This window comes from Danio aesculapii, chromosome 24, assembly GCF_903798145.1.
Source record: "Danio aesculapii chromosome 24, fDanAes4.1, whole genome shotgun sequence".
In the NCBI taxonomy this organism is placed as follows: domain Eukaryota; kingdom Metazoa; phylum Chordata; class Actinopteri; order Cypriniformes; family Danionidae; genus Danio; species Danio aesculapii.
The window spans coordinates 30496696-30514191 of NC_079458.1; the positions used below are offsets into that span (position 1 = coordinate 30496696).

At 33.3% G+C, this 17496-nt stretch overlaps 1 protein-coding gene across 6 annotated transcripts in view; it reads left to right on the top strand.

Annotated features, from left to right (window-relative positions):
* The first annotated feature begins 3642 nt into the window (after window positions 1-3642).
* Window positions 3643-17496, top strand: part of eya1 (EYA transcriptional coactivator and phosphatase 1) — a 92836-nt gene continuing 78982 nt past the window's right edge. For 3 of the 6 annotated variants that reach the window (XM_056450420.1, XM_056450422.1, XM_056450421.1), the window contains exons 1-3: window positions 3643-3947; window positions 12678-12805; window positions 14635-14700. In XM_056450420.1, the coding sequence (XP_056306395.1) occupies window positions 12682-12805; window positions 14635-14700 (190 nt within the window). In that variant the 5' untranslated portion in view covers window positions 3643-3947; window positions 12678-12681. The remainder of the gene's footprint in view (window positions 3948-12677; window positions 12806-14634; window positions 14701-17496) is intronic. The other 3 variants (XM_056450423.1, XM_056450424.1, XM_056450425.1) reach the window with 1 other exon arrangement.

Consider the following 17496-nt stretch of genomic DNA (forward strand, 5'->3'; position numbering starts at 1 on the left):
ATTTATCATGTAAATAAAGTCAGGTTGTGAGTTAAACGAGTGTGTTCCAGCAGTCTCTGCGTTTCAGACTATGGGCCCTGTCATACACCTGACGCAATAAGGCGCAAGATGTGTTTGATGCAATTTGTTGCTACTTCAGACAAGCACAACCCTTATTTTCATGTTTTGTGCCACATTGTTTAAATAGTAAATCTAATTTGCACCACTCTGTGGACTCATGGGTGTTCCGGTCTAAAAAGGATGTGTGCTAACACATTGTTGGCGCTTTGCTATTTTGAAGAACTGAAATAGACTGCGTCATTGACCTATTAAAACCTGGTCTAAAGTCCAGCGCAGAGCACTTTAGTTATGCGCCTATGCAGGTCCAAAGCGTGTACACATTGCTTAATACACACAAGATGTACAGCAATACACAAATATCTTCAAAGGATCAAAATCAAAGGATAAAAATGTTACAAAAATTATTGTTTTCTACATAAATATAAAAACCACTACCTCCATGCCTTCTTCATGTCGGGGGGCGTTTTTCATTTTATTCAAGACAATTTGCATTTGTATAATGTTATTATTATTAGCAGTATTATTTATCATATGCATATTTATATTTGTTTTAATAAAAACAAGCTTAGATTTGTCCACCTGTTGGTTTTTGGAGAACTACTGTATGCATCACCATATGGGGCATAAAAATAGGATGTGTGTTTGGATATAACTCAGTTTTTTTTTACCACACTTTGTTATTATTGTTTATTTATTAGTTTGCTGGAAATTAGAACTAAATTTAGAAGTAGTTTTGAAATGAATTATGTAGACTAATGGATATCTTCAGTGGAGTGCGTACAACACCGTTTCCTTATCCACGAAAGTAAAGAGAAAGTAAAGAGGCCGAATGGAGGAGGCTCATTCTTTATCCTTGTGCTGCAGGTGGTCTGTTTAATTTTTTTTTTGCTAGTAAAGCGTTCAGTTTTTCCACTTACAAAGTCTGCCATGTAAATAGCAAATGCGCCATGGCGAAACGCGACTGACCCTTACAGGAATTGGGAAATGAGACTCTGATTGGTTTAATGCATGTTATGATCAAATCACACCCATAACTCATTAAGAGAGTGCAGCAGGGCGCAAAGCGTATTTTTCTGTCCTTAAAATAGCAGAAAACTTTAGACTTTGTGCCTAAATCGTTTAAATAGAACCCTTAATGTCACTGCAGTCTATAAAGGTTCTTTGTTGGATAGGTAGACATCACTCAGAGGTTCAGGTCCCAAGTTGGCATATATTTTTGTTTCTTGGTCCTCTCTTGGCCAGTGTAGAGCAACAGTTCCCTCTTAGTAACATTCTCTTAGTGTTTGTGTGTGCATGTGTAAATGTGCTTGTGTGTGTTTTGTCTGTCAGTTTGTTATGTTGTGTATCCATTTTTCAATACATTAAATATACATGTATTATACTTACATCTGTAATGGCATATAAATAATATATATTTGATTTGACTTTATAGTGTATATATGTGCAAGTATGATTTTATTGTGTGTGTGTGTGCGCATGTATGTATAAAATTACAAATATTCACAAAATCACACATACATATATTTAGTGCATATTTGTATATGTTTATGATTTTTATTGCCATTTAATTGATTTAATATCTCAATGCATATATTGAAATGCACAGCGCATCCACAATTGGAATGCATTTTTCCATGTATAGATAGTAATCGGTAGTATTCCACTTACAAAGTCTGCCATGTAAATAGCAAATGCGCCATGGCGGAACGCGACTGACCCTTACAGGGAATGGGAGATGAGACTTTGATTGGTTTAATGCATGTTATGCTCAAATCACACCCATAACTCATTAAGAGAGTGCACCAGGGCGCAAAGTGTATTTTTCTGTCCTTAAAATAGCAAAAAACTTTAGACTTTGCGCCTAAATCATTTAAACAGAACCCTTAATGTCACTGCAGTCTATAAAGGTTCCATGTTGGATAGGTAGACATCACTCAGAGCTTCAGGTCCCCAGTTGGCATATGTTTTAGTTAAAATGCAGCAGTGCATATTGTCAGTATTCACTGAGAAATTGATCAAATGTGTGTACTCATTTAAATTAAGCAGTACATAGTATTAGTTTAGTATTAATTTCAAGTATTAGCTTAGTATTAATTTCAAGTCTAAAATATTTGCAGGTAAAACAAAATTATTAACATTTATCATTTATTGTTACTAGCAGACTCTTAAATAATATATAAAAAGGTTTAAAACTTAACATTTAGAGTTTAGCATGTAAATAAAGTCAGTGTGAGTTAAAAAGAGTGTGTTTCAGCAGTCTATGAAGGTGCCCTGTTGTATAGATAGAAGTCACTCAGAGCTTCAGGTCACCACTTGGCATGTGTTTAAAAAAACTTATTTAATTTTTTTTAATATTATAAAAAAGACCTTAAAATATATTTTTTATATTAAAATAAAAAAAAATCACATACAAAAATATAATATATAAAATAATATTATGTATAAAAATATAATATATGTTTGTTTCTTGGTCCTCTCTTGGCCAGTGTAGAGCAACAGTTCCCTCTTAGTAACATTCTCTTAGTGTTTGTGTGTGCATGTGTAAATGTGCTTGTGTGTGTTTGGGTCTGTCAGTTTGTTATGTTGTGTATCCATTTTTCAATACATTTACATATATATGTATTATACTTACATCTGTAATGGCATATACATAATATATATTTTATTTGACTTTATAGTGTATATATGTGCATGTATGATTTTATTGTGTGTGTTTGTTTGTGTGTGTGTGCATGTATGAATAAAATTACAAATATACACAAAATCACACATACATATATTTACTGCATATTTGTATGTCTATGATTTTTATTGGAATTTAATTGATTTAATATCTCTATGCATATATTGAAATGCACAGCGCATCCACAATTGGAATGCATTTCTCCATGTATAGATTGTATTCGGTAGTATTCCACTGTGAGCGAATACTGAAGGTAAACTCTGGAAACAAATGAAGTAATAAGCTGGAGCAGACAGACGGCAGTCATTACCTTGCAAACAGCAGTGAACGCTCTACTTGTTGATGGAGGACTTCCACCATAACGCTGAACGGACCAGCCAGTTCACTCCGATAAATTCAGCTCCATCATTCACAAACTATATTTACTCAATGCATACCTAGTCTCCTTTTGTCAACCCGAAAAGAATCGGACACACAAAAACAACAACTAAACAAAACAAAAAAAGAACCGGTCTGTGGGATGAAGAAAATAAAAATAAACAAGACCGAGTGAGAGAGAAAAAAGCCGTGCCCCAAGGCTGTGTGTGCGCAGGATCAGCAGACTAGCAAAGATGCAAGCTGGATCTGCCGTTTCATTGTCTTAGGATCACTGATACAATCTAGAGGAAAGCTGTATTGCTTAAAGCTGTGAGTGAATGACATATGGAGGACTGGTGTGAAGAAAACTCCCCAGTGCCTCCTCCAAACTAAAGTCTTCCTGTGAGCAACTTTCTGCGCTTTCAGTCTGCATGTTCCCTCCCTCTCTCTCTCTCTCTCTCTCACTCTCTCTCTCTCTCTCTCTCTCTCTCTCTCTCTCTCTCTCCCCCTCTCTCTCTCTCTCACTCTTTTTTTTTTCTCTTCCTCAGACACTAGCTAGTCACTGCCTGCAGCAGTAATCGGACAACTCTCGTTCTTACTCGGAGTCTGTCTCTTGAGATCCAGCACGGGGCTCCATGACTTTTCACCCTTAAAATGAAAAAGAAAAAAGTTGTCTTTTATCGCTAAGCTGAGCACTTAAAGCCAACTCTCTGAGAAGTTTCTGCTTTTTTCAACAACAACACAAAAATATTTTTTTCTTTTGCTGTGGAACGGACAGAAACTCAACGGAAGATTGGTTAAAAAGGAGGAATAAAAGAAAAAGTGCAAGGATTCTACCATAATTGTAGTAAGTGCTTTTTTATTTGGGATTTACAGGGCTTTAGTTTATTTTTCTTACGTGTTCAGGTTTGTCAGTTTTAAAATTAGAAAATAAACATAGCTGTGTGTCCTAATTTAGTATTATTGAGAGATTTTTAGATTTTACATTCAAAAACAATAGATGAATACAAAAAGCATTGTCATTTAAAAGGGTTCAAAAGTTATTAATATTAATTAATATAAATTAGTCTCTCTAATTAATTTAATCTCATACTAAAATATTATTTATTTTGTAAACTCGTAGTGTTAAACACTAATAATGCCGGTTTGCTTAGAATCATAAGTGTCTCTAAAATCAAAAAAAGAAACCTCAGTTTCTGAGATTCTTGCTGATAAATCATCCAAAACAAATAAATTATTCTTCTTTAAATTTGATTTATTGTTTTAAACTTATGCTTAAAGAAATGTTAAAACCATAATACTGTCAGCTTACTTCAATTTCACTGACATCTATAAAATATTTAAAAAAACACTCATCGTTCCTAACGCTCTTGTCAGTAATACAAATTTCAAAAGCTCTAAAACTTAATATTGCCTTACACTTATACTTTATTTTATAAATGATTAAATATATATTTTTCAAATAGTATTTTGTTGTGAGTTTTAATTTCAAGTACCTTTTTTATTTAATGTTTTTGATACACACTTAGTGTTATTTAGCATACAATTAGATACAGTGACAGCTTTTACATTTAAAATCTTTAAGACTCTTTTTAAGACTCTTTTTCAAGCACATCCTATACCTGTCAGTGTTTGCCGCTCAAATTTAAACCCCCAGTGACTCTCTTTCTTTCTCACCTGAGAGCTTGTGCACCTGATTCACACATTCAGCCGTTTCAGATTCACCTATTTTTGTGGATCTCCTCCCCTCTCAGGACTACCACATTTTGGTACTTAAAAACATAAAATTCAAGAAAATTTGAGTTTGGATTGTAAATAAGGACCCAATTTTAAGTCTAAGATATTACGTTTCTATTTTCAACCCAGAAAGCAAAAGCAAAGCTCTATTCAGCTGGCAGAATAAACAAAACCTGTTCAGTTTTAGCAGTTGACATCCAATGCCATCTGCTGCAGGCAGGAATGCTTTAGGATAGAAAGACAGGCAGATTTGCTGTCTTGTAAGACATCGGCAGACGGCCGTCACAACCTCTACATTTTAGGACCAGTTGCTTCTTCTTTTTTTTAATCCGAAATTTGTGAGAATTTCACATTTTGTGCTAAATTCAAAACATAATATTTCTTAAACTGTAAACTTTAGTTTTGTAATTTAGTAAATATGCTTTAAAAATGTCTTTTTATGTTTGATTTTATTTGAGAATTATTGAAAAGTCATCCTACGGCAGCTGTTTCCCTACTCGCATTGCTTTGTGTGTGTGTGTGTTAATATAGTTTTGCCTCCAGCCGCCCTCTCTGTGTTCTTTTCGCACAATAACCCTGCTTATCTAATTACCTCATAATGGGCTGCTTGATTTAGACTGTTTACACACTGTATTTGTTTTAATAAGGCAGACGTTCGACTGCATTAAGCTCTTTCTGATAAGCCCTCATATGCGTTCAGCCTCACGCAGTTGTTGTTGTTGTTTGCCGAAGGCCCAATGCGATCCGTATGTGTGCGGCCGAGCTAGAAACGGTGTGCGGTGAAAGACACAGGGTTAATTGAAACTGCTGCGCTCCACTGTTTATGAGATAGAGACAGCGGAAACACTTTGTGGCGATTAGCTGTTTACTAAATACAGTAGAGTGTTATTTTGTTAACATGCTACTGTTGGGCTCGGGAAATCGTCACAAAGGGGGAAGGAAATAAGGGCTGAGAAAAGCCTATTTTACATTCAGAAATCTTTTGTGTTTGTTTACTTGGAATCAAAGGGTTTGTTTATTTAAAAAGATTAGCTAAAAAACTGAGTGTCTTTCTTTTGGGGGATTTTATAGGATGTGTTTGTAGAGTTTTAGTGTAGTTAATAGAATAAAATAGGAAAGTAAAAACATAACTTGAAAATAAGAATCTGTTTCATTTAATTGTTTCAAATAGTCTTATTTTATTATAAAAAATATAAAAAAAACATTTAAATTTAAGAGCTGATTTAAAAACAAAACGCATTCAAATTTGATGCTTATTCAGTAACAATTTACGCTCGCAGTGTGATCGCTGCGGTGGGGAGAATTTGATCAGATGTGTACCTTAAATCTTCCCTGATGGACACTCAAAGCCGGTGGACTTCTGGAAATAATTTAGCGGGTTGAAGAGGTCAGAATTAACAGATTTAATGTAGCTGCGCTATCCATCGCTTGAGCTCCATGTCAGATGGTACAAAATGAAAGAGACAAATTGAACTTCAACAAACTGCAGCACATGTCCACAATTTAACTTTTAACAGCAAAAAATTATAAAACTTTCAATTTATTTTTTTTTCTTTATTTGAACATAAAAGTAATATTCATTTGTGCTAAAGTGTAACATTTGACTTAATTGTCATATTTGTATGGGCATTGTGTATCAGCATATCAATTATTTTCTATCTACTTAATAGTAATAATTGAATTACAGCATTTTAGTTCATTCACAATTGCAAATCGTTGATTGCCTGGGAACGCATGTACCTGCATCAAAATCAAATTTACAGCTACAAGTTTTTCATTAGGTCCTTTTTTCCCCGCATAAGGTAATCAGTGTTTTGTCGGTGGTGCACATTTCTTTGCTCGGTGCTCACAGAGTCCAGTGAAGTGTAGCATTTTGTAAACTGTGTCTAATTCTAGTCACATCTGTGTTCAATTGTTGTCTACATCGACATTCTTTGCAAGTGGATTTATTTTTCCTGGGCCACCATGTGGATTCAGCTGACCGGCTTAAGTTGGGATTAGTTGTTTTAAAGTTATTTTGATTAAAGTGTTGTTTTTCAAAAAACTAGTAACGTGCAACACATGTTTTGCATATTCTATGAAATTCAGAAAAGACTGCACATGTCTTGCCCTATAAAATTACAATCTCATAAAGCATGACTGGAAAGGCGTGCAGGGAAAAGCAGGGCTTTATTGCTAATTTTGGATTTTGAAAAACAATAATTTATTAAATATTTAAATTAAATATACACTTCGTATAATTGACAAAAAGTGCAATAAACAGCAAGCAATGAAAAACTAAATTTGTAATTTAAATAAAATTTTTAAAAAATTTCAAAACTCATTTGTTTACTTTAGCATTTGACACCTGATCCTAATACCTGGTTATTTTAATTCATGCGTCTTTTTAGGTAGTTTAGCTATATTTTATCAGGTTTTTAATGTATTTTATAGACTATTATGCTTAATTTGTTGTATATTTCTTGTACAGAACCTCTGTGTTTTTAAAGTGCTCTATAAAAAAGTTTGACTTGAATAATTACTCATTTATAATACATTTATATTTAAATTTAAACTTGAAAAAGGTGCAACAAATACCAGCAAATATTTCAATTCTGCTTGTTATTACGTCAGAACTGAAGTATTCAGGTGACTGTCATCCGTATCGAAGCAGCTCAGACAGCCCGCGTGCTCTATAATGATCAATGTTAAAAGCCCGGCGGTGTTTGCCATTGGAAACGCAGTGCTTGAAATAAGCAAAGCGAGACAAAAAGCCGTGCAAACAGTCGTGAGTGAAGCGTGTTTGGCTTTTTTGATGACACTTCCAACGCAGCTCTTTGTTCCCGAGAGCTTCAAAGACAGCTCCGTTCAGGTTGAATTCAATCGCACATCAAAGATGCTGAATGAGCTCCTTTTTTTTTGTTTAAACAATAAATATTTAGCAGTACAGGACAAGGGCTTGTTTTTGCTTTTAAAAGCTCACCGGCCCCTCCTTTTCCTGGGTTCACCTGGTGAAAATCACCTGCTGGATGAGGGGCTCCGGCATGCATAATGCTTGAGAAGAACTGAACACAGGCCACGGCAAGGTCTTTAACTCTCCTTTTATTTCTCATGCAGTGAAACAAATTCTCCTAGACTTTTTATAGAAGGCCAAAGTCATGTTCCCAAGCTTCAGATGATGTAAGGAACAGCTTTAGGACAAAAAAAGTGTGTTAATATGACTAGACGGGGTCAAAAGAAGGAAGACCGAAGGAGAAAATCGAAAAAAAACCTAACCATTATTCATCAGGACTCGGCCATTGTGGGAGAATGGGGGGGTGGGGGGGTGAAAAAACAGCAAGACCAAACAGCTCGGGTTACTACATCACGAAAACAGCCTGGCATTAAAAATTCATGCAGGGATTTTTCAGACATTTTTTGGTGGAAAGGCGGAATAACCGTGACCTAGATCCAACAGTTCGGCTCCGGTCTGATATTACGCCGCAGGTATCTGTGCAGAAGTGGAAGGCAGAAACTAATTGTCAGCTAAAAAGAGTAATAGCAGCATTCGAAGCATCATAGGAAACACATGCTGCTCCATAAGTTCCACACTGACTTATTGAACACGTTATTTTTGTTAATGTAAAGCCATTTCAGAAAATGTTTCAGAAAATGGGAAGTTATCAACCAGATATGCGTAGGTCAATATGGCGGTATTATAATAGATGTTATGTTGTTGGTTAACCTCAGGTATTGAGTTAAGCAGACACAACAAACATGTCAGGCAGCGATATTGTCAGGCAGCGATTCAATTTGCACAATAGAAGGATATTATTTGATCGTTTTGTATACAGTGTCAATCCTAAATTGACGTCATCTGAATGCTTTGCAATACTTAGTACTCAATGTACTCAATAGGTATTACACCAGTCTATTGTAGAAGAAGCACTCAGTTTGTTCTAATATGCGATTTATTTTACAAGATGTACCCAACGTGTTCCACTATGACTTATTTTACTAGATGCATTCAATATGTTCCACTCTGACCTTTTGATACTTGATGCACTTAAAACCTTCCACTTCTGCCTATTTTACAAGATGATTTGAATACAATACACTCTGACCTTTTGTACAAGATGCACTCAATATGTTCCAAAACAACTTATTTTGCATGATACTGTTAATGTTTCACCATGCCTTTTTGCACAAGATACACTCAGCACGTTCCACTAAAACACAATCTACAATATATACTCTATACATTACAATTTTATAGACAAAAAGTGTTTAAATAGAAATACCTCATTGGTCCAAGTTAAAATGACTTAATTATATGCCATAAATCATTAGGTATTTAAGTAAAAAAAGTATCCGTAAATATAAATCTAAACTTTTTAAGCACAGTTTTTAACTATGAATGTGCATTTAGACAACTTTAAAGGTGATTTTCGTCATATTTTGATTTTCTCATATTTCAAATGTTCAAATAGGTGTATCTCGGCCAAATTTAGCCCTATCCTAACAAACCAAACATCAATAAAAAAGCTAATTTACTCAGCTTTAGATGATTTATAATTGAAAATTTTAAACCATTGACACTTACACACAAAATTATTATTTCTGCTGCTTGTTCAAAGTGCTTATTTTAAATGAGCTGAAACAATGCTATTCTTGAGATTTTTTTTTGGCACAACTTAATTTTTTTATGTTAAATCCATTTAAATGTGGAGTACATTTTAAAGTTAACTTAATCGATTTGTGTTGGGACAACATGAAGGATTTGTGTGGAACCCAGTTTTATTGTCCGAGGTCACACACAGTTGAAATCAGAATTATTAAACCCCTTTGATTTTTTTTTCTTTTTTAAATATTTCCCAAATGATGTTTAACAGAGCAAGGACATTTTCACAGTATGTCTGATAATATTCTTTCTTCAGGAGAAAGTTTTATTTGTTTTATTTCGGCTAGAATAAAAGCAGTTTTTAATTTTTTTAAAATAATTTTAAGGTCAATATAATTATCTCCTTTAAGCTATATTCTTTTCAATACTCACAGAACAAACCATCGTTATACAGTAACTTGCCTGATTACCCTATCCTGCCTAGTTAACCTATTTAACCTAGTTAAGCCTTTAAATGTCACTTTAAGCTATATACTAGTATTTTGAAAAACATCTAGTAAAATATTATATACTGTCATCATGGCAAAGATAAAAATAAATCAGTTATTAGAAATGAGTTATGAAAACTATTATGTTTAGAAATGTGTTGAAAAAAATCTCTCCATTAAACAGAAATTGGGAAAAAAATAAACAGGGGGGCTAATAATTCAGGCGGGCCAATAATTCTGACTTCAACTGTATGTTTCATTTTCTCAAATCACCTTAGAATATTCCACTACAACATATTTTAAATGATGTACTCAATTTATTCCACTTCTCTTTATACACTTAAATACAATTTTCCCAACTTTTTGCTCAAGATGCACTCAATAGGTTCCCAATCCAAGGACCACTCAGTGGTGTCTATAGTGGTCCGGTGATCCCTAAACCCCCTGGGCAAATCCCAATCATCCCCCCTGACCGTCATTAGGAGCTGTCAGTGTTCCTGGAGAGGGAGTGTAGATAAATTTCAGATAGTGTCAATTGCAGATGAAAGATGCTAGGGGTGTCATGCTCGACTAGCTTCTGTTCAACAAAGTCCCATCTCTCTCAACCTTCACCCCCCCATCCCCAATCTTTTTCCTACACTTCCAGAGGCAGAGACCTGAAGCGGGCGCCCCCGACTCGCTCACCCAAAACTAACCCATCCACCCCTCCCTATTCCTGCTTACCTTGGCTAAGCCGCTTTGCATGTTGATTGGGGGAGGACTAATCCAGTTTGCAGCTGTCGTAGACCAATGATGAATCACCTTTCCGTCATTGGGCCGGGAGGAGGGAAGACCTGGAAGGAGGAAACAACGGTGAAGGGGTTGAGCCTACAGACAATGTGCCTCTCTGTTCCACCGACTCCTCTCTTCCCATTCTGAGCGAGAATAACAAAAATGTTTTCTCAGACAACGTCTATTGTGTCACCGATGGCTCTTCACTGAGAACCCTGAGCTGAAATAACAAGGGCTGATATTGTTTTTAGGGTCCTGGCAGGTGGGGGAGAAAAAAAAAAGGGATAGGGAGATTGAAAGAGAGGCAAAATAACACTTTTTGACAAGTTTGGTTGAGGTGCGTCCAGTTTCAGGTGAGGCGAGCATCTCTGGAAAAGCAGTCACTTGTTTAGAAAAATGGTCATGAGAACGTTTGACAAATAAGGTTTGATTCAGGAGCAGACATTATTTTGAGAAACAAATCGAGCCGCTAACGTCTTCGTGGCATGGAATAGTTTCCCCTTGTTTTAACCGCGACCATCTGTAACGGATATTTTATAGCCGATCAAGAACGACGGCTAAAAAGAGGTATGATAATCTGTGCTGATAAAACGTTTCTTATTTCCTTCTCTTTGTTATTCATAAAAATCCAAATGCATGTTGATAGCAGGGACCATTCCTAATTGAGTCAGGCATTGTGTTTACTTTTATTCTTTTTAATCGCACAATTAGCTCAATAATGCTTTTCTGGAGACTGATGTGTGTTTTAGTTTTTGCGGCTGCCTTCACATCACACACAAACACCCGTAGCATACATCCGACCGCAGACGAACACTGGCCTGACCTTCCATTTGCTATGCATAATAAAATCCCGCGAGTGTGCGATGGAGCCAGTAGAATAATGTTTTCAGTGGCGTGGCTCTCAGTACATAAACAAAGAAACAATTAAGACGGCCGCCAGAGCAAACAGCCTGCTTTAGTGAACTCTTCAGTCGCTCTCGTTGAGGTTTGAGGCCTCAATCACACATCTCTCTGATCGCTGGGGGAGATGAGCTGATGAAAATTGCAGCGTGCGCTATAGGCCATTGGTGGTTAATTTTTAATGCTTCAAATGAGAAAGTCAATCAATCATCGGATGTCTCATTAATTGTTAAATTTGTGTCAAATGTCATTTGATGTGCCTCAGGGGGATGCCCTTGTTAAGCACTTTTCTCCGGAGAGCTGCTGGAATATTGTTTAATAGTTTGGTTGTTCTCAGACCCAATGAATAATAATAATAATAATAATAATAATAATAATAATAATAATAATAATAATAATAATAATAATAATAATAACACATTATTATTATTATTATTATTATTATTATTATCGTGGCCCTTTTTTGCTGTTATTCTGTAATTTTAGATTTTTCATGAAGTCATAGTGTTTATTTATTTCATGCTTCTTATAAATGCGTTACAATAATAGTCAGTATTGGTTTTAAATATGTTTTAATTTGTTTAGTTAACTAAAGCAATAAAACTACACTATTGTAATTAAAATGTATGTATTTATGTATTAAAAGTAATTAAATAATTAAAATGATGTATATTTATGTGTTTGTTTATGTTTTAACATGAAAAACATTAAATAAAACCATAAAACAAACATATTTTTCACAACTTCATATTAAATATTAGTCGGTGTGGTTAGTTTGTTCGTTAGTAAGTTAGCACTCTTTATTTATATTTAATTTACAACTAAAATAACTAAAGCTAGTTCTAAATTAAAACTTGAAAAATGTATGTAAAAACAACAAAGATAAAATGGTAAAAAAATAATAAAGTTTCTATTATTTTAAAATAAAAATAAATGTGTGTGTGTTTTTTTAAATATATAATACAGTGTATTCATATTTATTTTAATTGAACATTTTGTATTTCAGCTTATATTACTGTAGATTTTAGTGTGTGTGTCTGTTTCATTCAGAGTCATGTGACCAGTGTGTGTGTGTGTGCATGTGTGTGTATCTTCCTGTCAGGTCTATGGAAATGCAGGATCTAGCTAGTCCACACAGCCGAGTAAGTGGAAGCAGTGAGTCCCCAAACGGTCCCAACCTTGACAACTCCCATATAAATAACAATTCCATGACACCAAATGGCACTGAAGGTACGTCTCCAAGCCTCCTTCATTACTGTGGATTTAGTAGTGGTTTTAACCCGCACATTTCCTTTGGGTAACATTTATGCCCTGTTAACTTGTCAAAGTTGAATCCGTGTTAAACACCTACAGATTTTTGGCTATGATGGATGCTATACAGTATTTTTATAACGTTAAAGAGATTCATATACAGTACTTAATTTTGGTTCTCATGATCATTGTGAAAAATTATTTTAATATAAACATATGCAAAAGTTTCTCTGGATTTACAATTTAGTTACAGTGCTCAGCATAACTGAGTACACACCATTTTGAAAATGAATATTTTTATCCATTTCTCAGTAAATATAGCCAATGTATTTTTGTGCATTTAAACAAAACAGACTTATTAAACAGATATGTTAATTAAAATAATATTTTTGTCACCAAACATATTTAGAAATTGAAAGATAATACAATTGAATTCAAGCTAAATATTGCAAAAAAAAAAAAATCGTAAGTTATTTTATTAGATAAGCTTCAGATTTGGCTTCAGTACTGGCTAATCTAATCTAAAAGAGATAGATTTGTGAGGGGTGTACTCATATATGCTGAAAAATGGAAGAAATGTCTTTTAAATTAAGAATGTGTTGTAAATTAGAGCTTTTTTTTATTTATAAAAAAATAAGATAACACTTTACAATAAGGTTGTATTAGATAATGTTAGTTAATGTACTAGTAGTTCATGTTAGTTCATGTTAGTAAATGCATGATGAACCTTATTGTAAACCAAGTGTGACCAATAACAAAAAAGACATGCTTACATTCATTTTTAGACATCTAAATACCAGTGTTTTAAGTTAATAAGAAGTAAAAAAAATCCTCATTTGTTGAAACAAAACCCAGCAATTAACAAAACTTTTGCTTTTCTGACCAATATTTTTTTCCAAAAAAGATTAAAGGAAAAAAAATGCTCTAAATTACATTTTTATTTGAAATTTTAAAGAAATATCATATTTTTCTATTGAAAAAAAATATTGTTTACTCAAACAGTAGTTAATAAATCCAGTAAATCAAAAGTTACTGATCATTTCCATGTGGTCTATTTTTAGCATAATTATACATACAGTACAGTATATGGGTTAGAGATTAATAAGGTGTATTCAAGCATCAAAACTAAATTCTAATGCAGCATTTTGCGTAAATTTACATCATTAACATGATTTTTAACAGACTAAATGTCATTCAATGTAAAAACTATTTTTGTTAACATATCTCGTCAGACGTATTAAGACAAAGAATCATTTGATATTAAAAGTCTCTATTTAGTATTTAAGGATCCCAGTGCAGCCCCAGAATATTAATTTATCCCCATTTAATACACTTTGCCGCTGTCTTTAAAGTCCCTGTGTTTTATTCATTTAGTTGATCATTTAAAAACAGATTATGACTACTTATTCTAGAATGTATTTTAATAATAAGAATATTTTTATATACACTATATGTTGAGTATGTCACTGATTGAGTTTTAATTATGCATTTACATATGTACTTATGTTTTAATCAAATTATAGTGATCTGTTTTGTTCTATAATATCTGAAATACATTTCTTTGTATTAATTCATACATCATTATCGCACAAATAAGCAAACCCATTCTAAAGTAATGCCTGCACTATATAAACTTTAGTCTTTTTTGTGTTTTTACAGCTCATGTTACAGCCCATAAGACTTTTATTCAGCTCTGAAATAGTTTACATAATGTAATCTTGACTGTGGTTTTCTTGCATTTCTGTAGTGATAAGCGTGTGACAGAGCAGCCTGTCATTGTCCTGTCCTGTCATTCTCTCTCCCTATAGGTGATAACATCACTATGCTTACCACAGCTGACTGGTTGTTAAGTTCTAGTTCACAGTCTGCTGCAGGTTTGTGCAGTTCTGGCCAAACAATGAAAGGACAATACTTGGCGTCATATGTGAAATAACACACTCTCAGCCTTAGGCCATCAGAACAATTACATTCACAAATGTGAAAAGAGTCAATTAGATGTGCTCACATCTCTTCAACTATTGTGCCTTTCATTTGGACTCTGTGTTGTGAATCTGTTGAAAGCATGGTTTGAGACTTTTGGCTTTGATTCCGGATTGTCGGTGAATGGTATTCATGAGTACACTTTAAAAAATTATGGGTTGTTTTAACAGATATTTGGGTCAAATATGGACAAACTTAATTGTTGGGTTTATTTATTTATTATTATTTTATATATATATATATATATATATATATATATATATATATATATATATATATATATATATATATATATATAGGTAAAATATAAGTAAAAGACTATGTTGTTTTAACCAATTTTTGAGTAAAATATAGACAAACTTAACCGTTGAATATATAAAAAAAGAAATAAAAAATTTTAATTAAAAATGGGTTTTTAAAACTCATTATGTCAAATTTGTCATCTTGGTACATAGGTTAAGTTAACAATAAGTTTATATAAATAAATATAAACATTCAAAGGTTGTTTAGTTGCAAGCCAATTCTACAATCAAATATGGACAAACTCAGCGTTTTTTTATTTTATTTTATTTTTTAAATAATTGTTCATTTTTTACCCATTTTGAGTAAAATATGGACAAAGCCAACTGTTAGATTATATATTTAAATAAATAAAATAATGGTAATAAAAATGCAGGGTTGTTTAAAACCTAACCTATGGTTAAAAAAAAAAAAACGGTTGGAAAATTATTATTATTAATAATATTATTATTATTATTATTATTACACATCATTATTATGTAACAATTTACACGTAAAATGTAAAGTTTTTTTTTTTTAATTGCTTCTTTTAACCCAATTTTGTGTAAAAAAAATGGAAAAGCAACTGTTTTTTTAATAAATTATATAAAAATCCAGCATTGTTTAACCCATTTTTGATCAAATATAGACAAACCAATCTGTTATGTTGAGTGTTTAAATAAAATTCAAGATAATTTTAAAACCAAAATTAGGTCATAAATCAAATAAACTCAAATGCTGGGTTAATTTATTAAAAAAACAAAGTAAAAATGGATTGTTTTAACCCAACCTTCTGGGTCTTTTTTGTTTAATAACAATTAAAATAAAACAATAACCTCATAATCAGGTGCCTATAATCAAATACTATAGAATACACAAGGCGTGTCACTTGTATAGTTTTGAATGGGGACAAATCTACTTGTCGATATGGCGAATGAAGCCCCGTCTATAAGTATAGGAGCCAATTAGCAATCATTATACACTAGTATAGTGTATAACGTAAGTCTCCGTGGAAGGGGCTCGAACCAAACGTAAAATTGTGCAGATTTTGTGTGATTCAGATGTTTAGAAATGAAACTGAAGAGACAGTTGTTGTTTAATTTTATTGTTGATTCATGCACTGTAAAAATTGTATGATCAATTAGTCCTGACCACATATGTTTTTAGGTCATTGTAACTTATTAAACATGCTCTAACTTAATTTTATTAGTTATGCAAGCTGTTTTAAGTCAGATTAACATAATATAAGTTCAATGGACTCATAAGGTTGATTTGATTTAACTTAAAAATTTAAGGCAACAAGGATTTTTACAGTGTAATATGAAATTTAATCTTAAGCTTGACTAGTAATTTTGGAGAATTTGATGTTTCCCCATTCAAACAGAATGCCCGAGCATACTACACGAAAGATGGTGTTTCAAAGATGGCCACCAAGTGAAATAACTTGAAATTAAAAGTTGATTTCATATAAAGAAGTTCATTTTAAAAATAATAATTATATTTAAATTACTATTAAAAGTATGAGGTTATGCTCACCAAGGCTACATTTATTCAAACAGTTTTTGATTTTATGCACTGTAAAAAATCCATTATTTTATGTTTTTCCCGCAGCTGGGGTTAAATAACGACCGTTAAATTACAGGCATTTACCGTAAAATAACAGACGGTAAATTACAGAAATTTACTAAAAATTTAAATTTAAGGAAATTTTATGTTTGTTATTTTATGGTAAATGTCTGTAATTTAACGGCCGTTATTTTATGTTTTTTTTCCAGCAGCTGCGAGTTAAAACTTTTTAAGGTGTAATACTCATGTGATTTCAGATCTGAAGTTCATCTGCTTTTAGTATGACAAAACTAAAACAAATAAATGACCTTAAAACATTTTCTAAATTATATGATAAATGGATTACATTTTTTAATACATTGTCAGCCCGACACTTATATTTATCAACATTTGATTCAAAATTGGTTATAAGCAACCCATCCTTTTTTCTAATGCTCTTCAGTTTTGTTTTGTTTTTTTGCTATTTATTTGATGTTCAGCAGGACGGTTTTATGGTTATGTGTGGTATGTGATAAGACTTGACTGCACTCGTTTCTGCATGTGCTGTGCCACTACTTTCCCCTCATCCCATTGGAGAAGGAAGGAGGGGTAGAGGGAGCGCTGGGACGTTTTCAAAGCTCCCCATCGACATGTGTTCCTTTGAGAGCGAGCATAGCTGTAACATGTTGGACATGACAGGCTGATGGCTACCTCAGCCATGAGGGATTTGAGCGGGCATGACTCCGTACCCACATAGTGAATTTTGTTTTCATAAATGTAAACCTCCACTCCCACCCCCTCCTGAGACAGAGATGGATTCATTTCAAAGATCCGGGCCTGTCTTAAACACTGTGAAATCGTCATCC